This window comes from Antedon mediterranea, chromosome 1, assembly GCF_964355755.1.
Source record: "Antedon mediterranea chromosome 1, ecAntMedi1.1, whole genome shotgun sequence".
NCBI lineage: Eukaryota > Metazoa > Echinodermata > Crinoidea > Comatulida > Antedonidae > Antedon > Antedon mediterranea.
The window spans coordinates 33,251,820-33,264,535 of NC_092670.1; the positions used below are offsets into that span (position 1 = coordinate 33,251,820).

The following is a 12,716-nucleotide window of genomic DNA, read 5'->3' on the forward strand; positions in this document are numbered from 1 at the left end:
CATTACAAACCATCACCACCACTACAAACCATCACCACCACTACAAACCATCACCACCAATACAAACCATCACAACTAAAAAACATCACCACCACTGCAAACCATCACGACCACTGCAAATCATCACCACCATTGCAAACCATAACCACCATTGCAAACCATAACCACCACTGCAACCCAACACCACCACTTCAAACCATCATACCACTTCAAACCATCATACCACTACAAACCATCATACCACTACAAACCATCACCACAACTACAAAACATCACCACCACTGCAAACCATCACGACCACTGCAAATCATCACCACCATTGCAAACCATAACCACCACTGCAACCCAACACCACCACTTCAAACCATCATATCACTTCAAACCATCACCACCATTGCAAACCATCACAACCACCTCAAACCATAAAACCACTACAAACCATCACCACAACTACAAAACATCAACACCATTACAAACCATCATAACCACTACAAACCATCAAACCACTACAAACCATCACCACCATTACAAACCATCATACCACTACAAACCATCACCACAACTACAAAACATCACCACCACTGCAAACCATCACGACCACTGCAAATCATCACCACCATTGCAAACCATAACCTCCACTGCAACCCAACACCACCACTTCAAACCATCATACCACTACAAACCATCACCACAACTACAAAACATCACCACCATTGCAAACCATCACAACCACTTCAAACCATAAAACCACTACAAACCATCGCCACAACTACAAAACATCAGCATAACTGTAACAAAACATCACCACCACTTCAAACCATCATACCACTACAAACCATCACCACAACTACAAAACATCACCACCATTGCAAACCATCACCACCACTTCAAACCATAAAACCACTACAAACCATCGCCACAACTACAAAACATCAGCATAACTGTAACAAAACATCACCACCATTACAAACCATCACCACCACTGAAAACCATCATAACCACTACAAACCATCAAACCACTACAAACCATCACCACAACTACAAAACATCACCACCATTGCAAACCATCATAACCACTACAAACCATCAAACCACTACAAACCATCGCCACAACTACAAAACTAAACTTCACCGCCATGAAAAATCTTAATTCTATCTGGATATTATGTCTCTAAAGTGTCTGCAGTCACATTCAAAGCAATTAATGCCTTATAAAAAGATTTTAGAAATTAAAACAAAATGTAGCAAAAAACTGCTAAAAACAGATTTTGAGTGAAAACTTACATCCTGGTTTGAAGGTGTTGCAGCTTGTTTAATACACAGATACAACATGTCCTCTTGATGAGGCTTGGAGTGACAGTCAATCTCTGACACTGGAAATGCCTGCTGCTGGGTGTCCTCGCTACTGCTAACAATAAACAAAATCTCAGGCGTGAGCAGGAGCACCCCACTATGGTGAAGGCCGTGGTATGTCACAGACACTGCATCAAGGCACATAAGGATTGTTGGGTTGCGTAGTGTATGCAGCATCTTCCTGCAAAATATGAATCCAGTTTATGCTTTATTTGTTTGTACAACTGATCTTAAGCTCAAAACGTGTCAAATCTGAGGAACATTCCCACACAATGGCTTCTACAAATCAGCCAATCAGATTTTAGTTTGAAGAACCTCCCTTTTCTCAGCCACCAATTGCTACACTTAATTGCAAAAAGACAGAGCGTAATATCTTATATGTCAAAACCAAGAAGATATTCAATTATCTCTGTGGTCTTAAAACAATGTTCTACATCTATTATAAAAGTTTTCCTTCTAATCTGTGATTCTACAACATTTCATTTCTTATATTAAAGCTTGGTTCCCACATGGAACGCAACATAAGCAAGCCTGAAGTAATTTGACCAATCATAATGCGATGGATCATCGGAAATTTCCCTTGTGATTGGTCGACTCACTTTAGTTGTGCCTACATTGTTGCATCGTATCTAAATGTGAATTCTTATCATTATAACCAGTTAAAAACAGTTAATTTAAAAAAATGTACATTTTGAAATAAATCTTTTATCTTACCACATATATTTTACTTGTCCGTTGACGGCCATTGCAGCAAGTTGGTTACTGGCTGGGTTCCTTTGCTTCAGTGTGGGTGAGAGTCCAGTACTATGCAAGATTCCTTAATAATAAATTATTATTGTGTACAATATATCTTGAATCATGATATAACATAGAGCAATTTAATCAGACCTAACAGTGAAGATCCAAAGCTCAAGTGGTTCTTCTTTTCTTTTTTACATTTTTTTTACAATGATAGGATTGATAAACACAATTTTTCTAAACTAAATCTTCTATGAAGCTTAGGTGATGCTGCTGTCTTTTGGCTATGATAATAAAGACAGGGCTTTCAACATTAATACTCTCTTCCCTATTCCCTTGCAAGTGTCTTCCAATCTTCCAAAAAAACTCTCGTTCTGTGTGGAGTTGCAAAAAAGTATTGGCATCATACAAGATTCGATCTCAGGACCAGGGAACTTGTGAAAAAGCACCACACATAGAGTATATTCTTACCTTTGCCAGTTTGAGACACTAACTGAGCTGCTCCACCTAATGGTTTGATGACAACCCCCATTACTCCACGTCCTACCCCTGATATAACACCTGTTGCTTGTTGAGCTAGTGTTTCATTATATGCTTGTTGAAATCCTCTGATTGGCTGGTCAGCTATGCCAGCTATTGCACCTACAAAAAGACATAATGTTACTGTTATTATAACCATCATTAAGCGGAGTTTACAATACAATGTCACATAAATATATTTACATGCGGCCCTGAATCACAGTCCCTATATTACTGTAATATGACTATAATAGTGTAGCTGACTTCACCCTATTTGTAGCGAACTAATCCTAACACCACAGCAACTAGATATCATGAACATCATCTAGTTTGTGGATTCGATAGGAAAACAATCAGTAGATAAATACCTGGCAAAACATACCTAAAACACTGATTCCAAAGCTACTGAGACCATTCATTAGACCAGCTGACATTCTGTCTGGCACCATTCTTCTCTGTTGTTCTTGCATGGCAATATGGTCTGGATCAAGTGTCAAACGATCAAGATTTCTTGAAACACTAGATGCAAAATTGGTAACAGAAGAGAGCGTACCTAGAAAACAGAGTGAATGAAATTGATGAAAATTAAACAATCACATGCTTATAAAATTAGTTAAGAATACAAAAAAACAAAAGCGATCAAGCATTAAGAAGAAAAAAATATGTGCATTCTTTACCTGCGGACACATGTTTGATGAGTGATGACACTCCTCCAGTAACACCAGATATAAATGCTGCTGGACCTCTGGTTAGGCCCTCATATGGGAGGTAGATTGAATCTGCAATGCCACTACGAATATTCCGAACAAGTCCTGCTGGATTACCTAATATCTCTAGTGATCCAATAGCCCAACCTGAAAAATAAAAATACCAAATTTTAACAATGTTCTATGAATTAATTTTTGATCTGTTGCAAGTAGGTCTGCATGATAGAAACACAAAACATGTTGGACAACTTACTGTATAAGGGTGTGCCAGACTGTATGGTTCTATTTCTTTTTAGTGTTGCATACTGTAAAGTATTTGTCTTACCTGCTTTGAAAAGTGCTCCTGACGTGTAATGCATTGTTAAAGCCTGAATAAGTTGCCGGCTTGTAGTAAACACCGGGCGACAGTCAAACTTTCTGAAAGATAATGGTGTGCTGTCTAACGAGATAAACATCTTCAGTGAAGCATGAACACTTGCCTGTACCGTGATTGGTTGAATAGTTAAATGCTGCATGCAGATTGGTAACTTCAAGCTCTGATTCACAGCTCTAACAACTAACGGTATGTCATAGCCTTTTTGAACAGATTCTACTAGTTTACCCGGAATGAAGCTCTTGTATTTTGTCATCAGCTGAAAGATAAGCTGATCTTCAAGGTATACTGCTAAAGGCCTGACTTTTACATTTACAGATTGCACACCCCCAGAACCGTTTAACCTTTCTTTTTCCAGAATGACATGCACTACTAAAGTATCTTCAGCATGACTGAGTTCAGCTTGTTCCTCTATTGAAATCTTCTGAACACTTTTAACAACAGTTTTCTTAGTAGCTTCATCACACGAGACCAAGATTACAGGGAAGTTGAAGACGCCATTGTTGAATGATTGATTGTCTAGCTGTACATGTCCAATTGCAATATGAAGATTCTGCTGAATGACTTCTGAGTTAGCATTACTTGATGGATAGTACAGTAGACACATGTCCTCAAGGAACAGACACAGCAACTCTGTAACCTCCACTGGCTGTGAGGCTTGATCAAGAATCTTCATAGATAGCTCTGAGAAAAAGAGGCCAATTTTCATTTCTGTTGCTGCTCCGATACTATCTGTAATGTCTTCTACTTCTTCTATGAGCTCCTGACATTCAATCTTTTGTCTATCATCTTCTTTTTCATGCATACTTAATGGTTCCACGATTACCTGAAGGCAGGATGCAATGCAGTAGCTGCTGACTAGAATATATCCAACACCAGGAATTGTAAGAATCTCTGATTTAAGATCACTACTGGATGCCAATGCTACAGCTTCACTCCACCTGCTCGAAGCAGGCAATTCTTCCACATCTTCCATTGTTGATTCTTTACTCAATCTACCTAAAGCAGATGGTTCATTCACATCAGCTTCTTCCACCTCAAGCTGCTCCTCACCCACCCTTCCTGAACCATTTTGATCTTCAGTTATTTCTAGCCTAGAATCTGCTCGAAGGCTGTTCTGAGGTGATGTACAGTGAGCAAATTTTAGAGCAGGAGTGGCATGCTGACTTTCTGTTGGAAGGTTTGGTTTCTGCTGGATGTCGAAATGCCTTGTTGATTGACCATGGATGAAAGATATACTTTGAAGACGTTCATCATTTTCCAAAATATATCCATTTTCTAAAAGTCAGACAGATAATTTGTTTGTTATTTAGTACAAACTATAAAAAATATTTAATAAATTTGATACAGAAAATGTATATCAAATTGAGCTGCTGTAATTTTTGAATCAACATATTATTTTGAAGAAAATTGTGTAGTCAGATGACATCATATTTTAACATTATCTCAAATAGTAAATGTACCTCTAAATTCACTTTCCAAAAAGGTTTGTGCAAATCTTAAACCTGTACGGCATTTGTTCTTAATAACAGTTCGAGGAGTAGGATCGACATCCACAGTAATGTAAAGCACGCCCTCATGTTCATGGTAAATGACAAGCAGTGGTTCTGTTTCAAGTTGAGAGGTTGCTTGAGAGTACTAAGTATAGAGCAAGAAAGTAGTATTAACAAAGTGGAGATAAACAAAAAAATTCAATCCAAAATTCATAATTTTTGTATAATATTTGATATCAAAATTGAGTTACAATTGATAGACTTGGAGATTACTCATCTCATTTGCCCAGATTTCTCTGTGTCAGCTTTCTGTTGACAGAAAAGACACTTAACTATTATTAGAATTTTCAAATTTACTTACTGGCACTGCTATAGCTTGTCTAGGTCGTGAATTGTCCAGTTTAACCCATTTACTCCAGCTCTCCCAGCAGTCCTGAACTAGGCTTGCTGAATCACTGATAGCAACTGATATGTAGAACTGTCTTGATGAGATCGATAAGTGTTCTGTTCTGTTTGGGAAATTCCATTCAGATACAGGGTGAACTTTATTGTTACAAAAGGGAATTGGTATTGCACGTATTGAATCTTGATTCTTTACTGGAATCTAAGGAAACAATAGATAAATATTGTACTAATAATAGAACACAAATCTGAAATTAATGAAAATTTTATTCGAATCTTGTTGAACTTTAAAAAAGTGAAAAGTAATATAATGAAGAGAAAAAATGGAGGATGAAGAGTAAAAATGATGGAATGGAGATAAATTAGGATGAGGACAAATGATAGTGGTAGGAGATAAGGTGGAGAAAAATGTCAGAAGGACCTATATGGTACTGTAAATATGTTAATAATAAGGACGATGGTGACTAATAATATGATAATATAAATATGTTAATTATGATGATAACAATGATGATAATAATAACAATATTCTGAACTTATAAAGCGCCTGATGTTGTGATATCTCTAAGCGCTGGTTGCAATTTTGCTTGCAATAGTAGTAGTGTTAGGGTTAGGTCTTAAATTCCAGAATGATAATGAAGAAGATAGTAATAATATTGATTACTAATTATGTAGTATTTTTTATTATAAAGTTCACAAAGATGACAATAATAAAAATAGGTTAAAACAAAATATTTTACCATTTGTTTACATCTACTTGTATCAACAAGCCGCAGCATAAGATTGTGTTTGCTGTTGTTAATCAACAGCGCCCTCTCTCTAATACTAATTATTCTCATTCCATATTTCATGGATGAAGTAATGTTAAGATGCCAAACACTCTGAAAGAACAAAAAGTACTACATTTTTATGTTCTTTTTTATTTCAACTTTTGACGGACATTCAAAGGATTTCAAATTAAAAGTTTTCAGACAGAGATACAATACAACGAACTGAATGGTGAACAATACTTAAAAACAATAACTAATAATTTATTTCAGATAGTTGAATTTGAATACAGTCTTTTACCAGTAGAGAACATCATGCCAATATGTTGATTGGAGTGCCACATCACAACAAAAATTGACTGCATGTGCCTTGAGATATACAGTACACCAATCAAATCTCTCAATCCTGAACATGGCCTACAGTAGGTTGGCAACTAAATGCTAAACATGATTTCAATATGTATAATTTTTAATGTTTTGATAGTCATGGTTTTAACAAGTTTTAATTGGATACTATGGGATACAGCTTCTGGGAAAAGTCAGTGCCAGGGTTGTAACCATGACTACTGTAAAAAATACCACACTATCACATTACACTCAATTGAAAAAATGAAATGAAGGTCAGCTTACAATGATCTACGCAATTCATACAAAGGTTATCTTCATTTAGCCAAGTACGAATTCATTAATGGTGCTATCAAAGAAGCTGGCAACAACTCAAAAAAGCTTTACAAGATCGTGTTTGAGCTCATTGGTAGACGTAAAAATAACCCACTTCCACCACATGAAACTGATAAACAGTTAGCAGACGACTTCATATCTTTCTTTATGGGCAAAATAGAGAAAATACGAGAGGAATTGGAACACTTCCCTTTGTATGAACAAGAACGGCTAATGGCAAATGAATTTATTGCATTTCAGGAAGTTAGCGAAGATGATGTTAGGAAGTTGATCATATGCGCAAAACCAACAACCTGCTCCACTGACCCCCTACCGTCGACACTGGTGAAACAGCATCTGGATACACTTCTACCACTTATTACAAGGATGATCAACAACTCGTTGTGTAACGGCGTATTTGCTCATAGATGGAAAATATCAGTTATAAAACCGCTTATAAAAAAGAAGGGTGTTGAATGTATCCTCAGGAATTATAGGCCAGTAAGCAATCTGTCCTTCGTATCCAAGCTGGTTGAACGCGCATGCTTGAACCAATTCATAGCTTATGTTGAGAACAATACCTTATTACCGGCGTACCCATCTGCCTATCGGAAAGGTTTTAGCACAGAGACGGCTTTGGTTAAGTTAACCAATGACGTACTCTGGAATATGGAGTTGCAAAGGGTGTCTGCGCTGGTATGTATAGACTTGTCAGCCACCTTCGACACAGTGAACCACGAAGTACTCCTCGATGTTTTGCAGAACAAATTCGGAGTGGCCAATGCGGCATTGAACTGGTTTGATACTTACCTTCGTCCTCGATTTGCCAACGTAACAATAGAGAGAAATGGCGAACCGCGATGACGTCACTCAAATTTCACCGAGTGGGTATAGATTGTAAACAAACCATTTTGCCACATGTTTTTGTATGGGAAATTCCGATGGGTTGAGTTAAAAAAGTAGGTAGAAAAGAACGTTTAAAACACACATAATAGCAGTATCTTTTTTTTTTTGCAACCCCTTAACGATTTTAATGTTATATGGGCAAATCTTAACATATTTTATTTTAATTTGGATTGAATTAAGACGCGTTTTTGTTATATACTGTACCCAGCTCTAGGCCCTAGATAGTTGGCCTGTATATGCTGTAGTACCTCGAGTACTCGAGCCTAGCACGGATTATCGGTTATTATAATAATAATAATAATAATAATCATAATAATAATAATATTGGAAATTCGTTATTGCATACTGTACTACTACTACTACTACTTTAGCTAGGGTGCTGCTAAGCCTCTCCTAGCTAGGTAGTAAGACTAAATAGAGCATCTCTAGTAGATGTAGGCCTAGCATTAGTTTCAGCTTGACAACTGCCATTTTGTTATGTGGCTAGTGATGCTTCCTTCCTGCAGGGGGCTATCGCCAGTAATGAATACTTGATAACACCATTCTACTATAATATTATAGGCCTAGTCTAATGTAGACCTACAGATATGAGATATTTTTAGGAATATGATTGTGAATGATGGATGACTTTTATACATAACAAGAATTATGAGCGTTACAGCAACAACATTGGTTAGACGACGCCATATTCCTGTGTATAAACATAAGAAATGTGCCGCCCTCAACGGTTTGTTATGATTTTATACCCACTCGGATTTTCGACGCCGGTTCGCCATTTCTCTCTATTGGCGAAACTAACTCAGAGACAGCCAATTTGTCCTTCTCTGTACCTCAGGGTAGTATATGTGGTCCAGTTCTATACACCATATATGCCAGCACTTTACAAGATCATATCAGTAAGTTTGATATTTCTGTGATGGGATATGCCGATGATCACTCAGTGTATGATTCATTTAATCCAAATTCTAGTTCTAGTATTGAAAATACAATCACCAAATTACAAGAGTGCCTCATATCCATCAATGACTGGATGAAGTCCAACAGACTAAAAATGAACAGTGAAAAAACAGAGTTCATACTATTGGGAAGCAGAGCTCAACTCCTGAAATGCGACAAAGATCATATCATCGTATGTCAGGACAGAATACCATGTGGTTCATCTGTAAAATACCTTTTAATGTGTTAATATCGACGACCAGCTATCTTTCAAGAACCACATACGTGATAAATGCAGAACGATAGCTGTTAAGTTATACTTTATTCGTCAAATCCGCAAATTTCTCTCCAAGGACCTTTGCCAACAACTAGTTCAATCGCTCGTGCTGTCACATATTGATTACGCCAATGCATTGTATTATGGTCTACCTGCTAATACCCTTGCTCCAATGAAGAGGTTACTGCACCAAGCTGCGAAAAAATTGTCAGGAAAGGTCGGTATGACAGTGCAACTAACGCCATGCGATCCTTGCACTGGCTTCCGATGTCTCATAGATGTCAATTCAAAATAGCGTGTCTTGTATGGCGTTTGCTTAAAGGTTCCGCTCCAAGTTATCTGAGAGATATTCTTACTGTGCGGAATGTTTCTCGCAGTACTCGTTCAAGCACCAGCAATTATAACCTGACAATCTCACGAACTAAACGAAAGACATTTGCTGACCGTTCGTTCGCCGTAGCAGGACCCAAAATTTGGAACAGATTACCAAGTCACATTAAACACTTAGACGACTATAATCAGTTTAAAAAACATTTAAAAGCACTATATTTCAAACAATGTTACGATACTAATTGATGTGAAGCGCCGCTGATTATAATTAAATGTTGTATAAATGTGCGCTATACAAGTAATAATAATAATAATAATAATAATGAAATGAATGAATAAAAAACTAAAAATTAAAAACCAAATCAGATTTAAATACCTCTGCATCTTCCTTCTTCGTCATCGCATAGAATATACTGCCCTCTGGAGAGAGTTCATTAGGCCCGGTTTCATGCCATGCTGGTGGTTTATCAGCAAGTACAAAAATTGGATCTGCAGAAATACCATCTTGTGCAATGCCATCAAATACCAAGTTTATGTGGCTCTATTATGAAAAAAAATGTATATAAAGAGGAAATACTATTAACCACACGCTGATATTCTGAAAGTTAATAAATAAATGGTGAAGTGGGGGAAATCTGGGAAAATATGAACAAGTCTGTCCCACCTGAGATTCAAACTTTCTGCTATTAATTTATGTATTATTTATTTATTCAAAATCATATAGTGTGTCAAAACACCAATACAAGATCGCAAATCTGTGAAATGGAACATCTACATGAGAAGATAAAAGTTTAAAGCCATGAACAATGTGTTTACCTTAAATTTCTGAGGTGCAACAGCTTTGCCTTGCTTTAGTGCTAGGCTTGGTTCCCCTTCTTCCAAAATCACCAAGTCTAACTTGGATTGATTAACAATAAGACACCATGGCATGACATCAATAATGATTGTGTTGACCTCTGACCAATGCTGGTGGAGGCTGACCTTCAGGTCAGTATTTGGTTGTTGTATATTGTCTATGTCATCTTCTGCCTCCACTGTGTTGTTTGTATCTGTCTCAATACTGGATAACCTATTAAACCAATTATTAAACACAATGGTTAATTAGTAAAAAGTTCATCTGGATCACTGTATAGTATTTTAAGTAAATTTTCTTTTGGATGATCCAAAGTCGAATAAAATTCGTAAACTTACGTTTTTTACTCTAGCTTTCGCTGGTCAACGACGCAGCTTAATCATGAGTGAGTCTCTGTGACTTGGACTTGTTACCATTAGATCTCGTATATGGTATAGCGCCATCTATAGATCGTTCAGGTTTTACCAAATGGGATTGGTTGGCACCTCCTGCCACCACGTCGACAATTCAAAACAACTAGTTGAGGAACTAATCACGCTTGACATTCCTGAAAATCACACATTTGTCTTGTTTGACGTTTTGTCTCTTTTCACAAAAACCCCCACCAAAGAAGCAATAGAAATAGTAGAAAGGCGACTTTCACAAGATAAGACACTGAAAAAACGCACAAACATGGTCATTAGAGATATAATAGATTTACTATCACTTGTTATTAATACCACATATTTCAGCTTCCAGGACAAAATATATAAACAAATTGGCGGTATTGCCATGGGCAGTCCCATCAGCCCGATCGTTACAAATTTGTATCTGGAGGATTTAGAAGAAAAAGCACTGCAAACAGCACCAGACGGAATGAAGCCAACATATTGGAAAAGGTATGTTGACGACATATTAGCTCTCATTCCAGAAGGATCAGCGGAACATCTTAACTCACACTTAAACACAATTGACAAAACAGGTAACATAAAATTTACAACTGAGCATATGTCTAACAATACATTACCTTTCTTAGACATCATAATTACACTGAACAATGGAGACCTGACGACGACAGTTTACAGAAAAAAGACCCACATAGACCAATACTTAAATTTTCACTCCTGCCATCCATTGGAACATAAGTTAAGTGTGGTTAACACTCTGGTTGACAGATATGAAAAAGTTGTCACTAAAAAAGACGAGAAACTAACAGAAATGAAAAAGATTAAACATGCGCTCGTTGGGTGCGAGTACCCTAATTGGTCCATGGACAAGATAATCCAAAAAAGATCGGAGAAAGGAAAACAAAATGTCAAACAAAAAACAAAAGATACAACCAACAAAAACAAAGGTAACATAGGGATACCTTACATACCAAGAATATCAGAAAGAATTAGACGCTGCTTATCTAGTTACAATGTCAACACTTATTTTACTCCACAAAACAAATTAAGAAGTCTTTTAGTTCACCCAAAAGACAAAATAAAAAATGATGACAAATCTGGTGTAATATACCAAGTAAATTGCAACAACTGCGAAAAAGCATATATAGGAGAAACAGCCAGAACCTTATCAACAAGGATAAAAGAACACAAAGCAGATGTCACTTCACATTGTACAGGGATCCTAACACGTTCAGCCAGAAATTCAGCTTCAGAAATTGTTCACAACTCAGCCATCAGCGATCATGACCACTCACACTCATTTACCAAATTGGAACGTAAAAATACTAGGCACAGAATCGTCATGGAAAGACAGGAAAATAAAAGAATCAATAAAAATAAGAAAACATGGTAACACTATGAACAGAGACGACGGCGGTTTGGAACTCCCAAAATTGTACAACAACTTACTAAAGAGGAGGCCCCGACAATCCCATTTGGGAAAACCTGAACGATCTATAGATGGCGCTATACCATATACGAGATCTAATGGTAACAAGTCCAAGTCACAGAGACTCACTCATGATTAAGCTGCGTCGTTGACCAGCGAAAGCTAGAGTAAAAAACGTAAGTTTACGAATTTTATTCGACTTTGGATCATCCAAAAGAAAATTTACTTAAAATACAATGGTTAATTTCCATAATTTTATAGTTACATCTTAGCTTACAATAGTAAAATAAAAGAATTGCATATATGGTATAAATATGTTTTTTTATGTTATTCATCTTTATATTAATATGTCTACTTTCATAATTTTTCCATAACTTGTTAATAAAAACAATGTTACAGTTATCTGCTTTCATAATACATAGAACTGCATATAGTAATGGCAACAACAACTCTGGAGGAATGTTGATGTTTTTTAGTCTACAATCTAAAATACTCTAAAATGTGCATACTTTACAAGAGATTGCACCTTATTTATGTGTGCCTTGAAGTTTTATATATATATATATATAATTTGTTTAAAAAGAAAG

At 36.6% G+C, this 12,716-nt stretch overlaps 1 protein-coding gene across 1 annotated transcript in view; it reads right to left on the reverse strand.

The window, feature by feature from the left end:
- LOC140044352 (intermembrane lipid transfer protein VPS13B-like) overlaps positions 1–12,716 on the reverse strand; it is a 50,600-nt gene that overhangs the window by 3,343 nt on the left and 34,541 nt on the right. The window contains exons 39-49 of the mRNA XM_072088833.1: positions 10,278–10,530; positions 9,838–10,002; positions 6,326–6,466; positions 5,545–5,787; positions 5,154–5,328; positions 3,643–4,968; positions 3,288–3,464; positions 2,993–3,163; positions 2,563–2,733; positions 2,068–2,170; positions 1,285–1,534 (exon numbers count right to left, since the gene is read on the reverse strand). Of these exons, the coding sequence (XP_071944934.1) occupies positions 1,285–1,534; positions 2,068–2,170; positions 2,563–2,733; positions 2,993–3,163; positions 3,288–3,464; positions 3,643–4,968; positions 5,154–5,328; positions 5,545–5,787; positions 6,326–6,466; positions 9,838–10,002; positions 10,278–10,530 (3,175 nt within the window). The remainder of the gene's footprint in view (positions 1–1,284; positions 1,535–2,067; positions 2,171–2,562; positions 2,734–2,992; positions 3,164–3,287; positions 3,465–3,642; positions 4,969–5,153; positions 5,329–5,544; positions 5,788–6,325; positions 6,467–9,837; positions 10,003–10,277; positions 10,531–12,716) is intronic.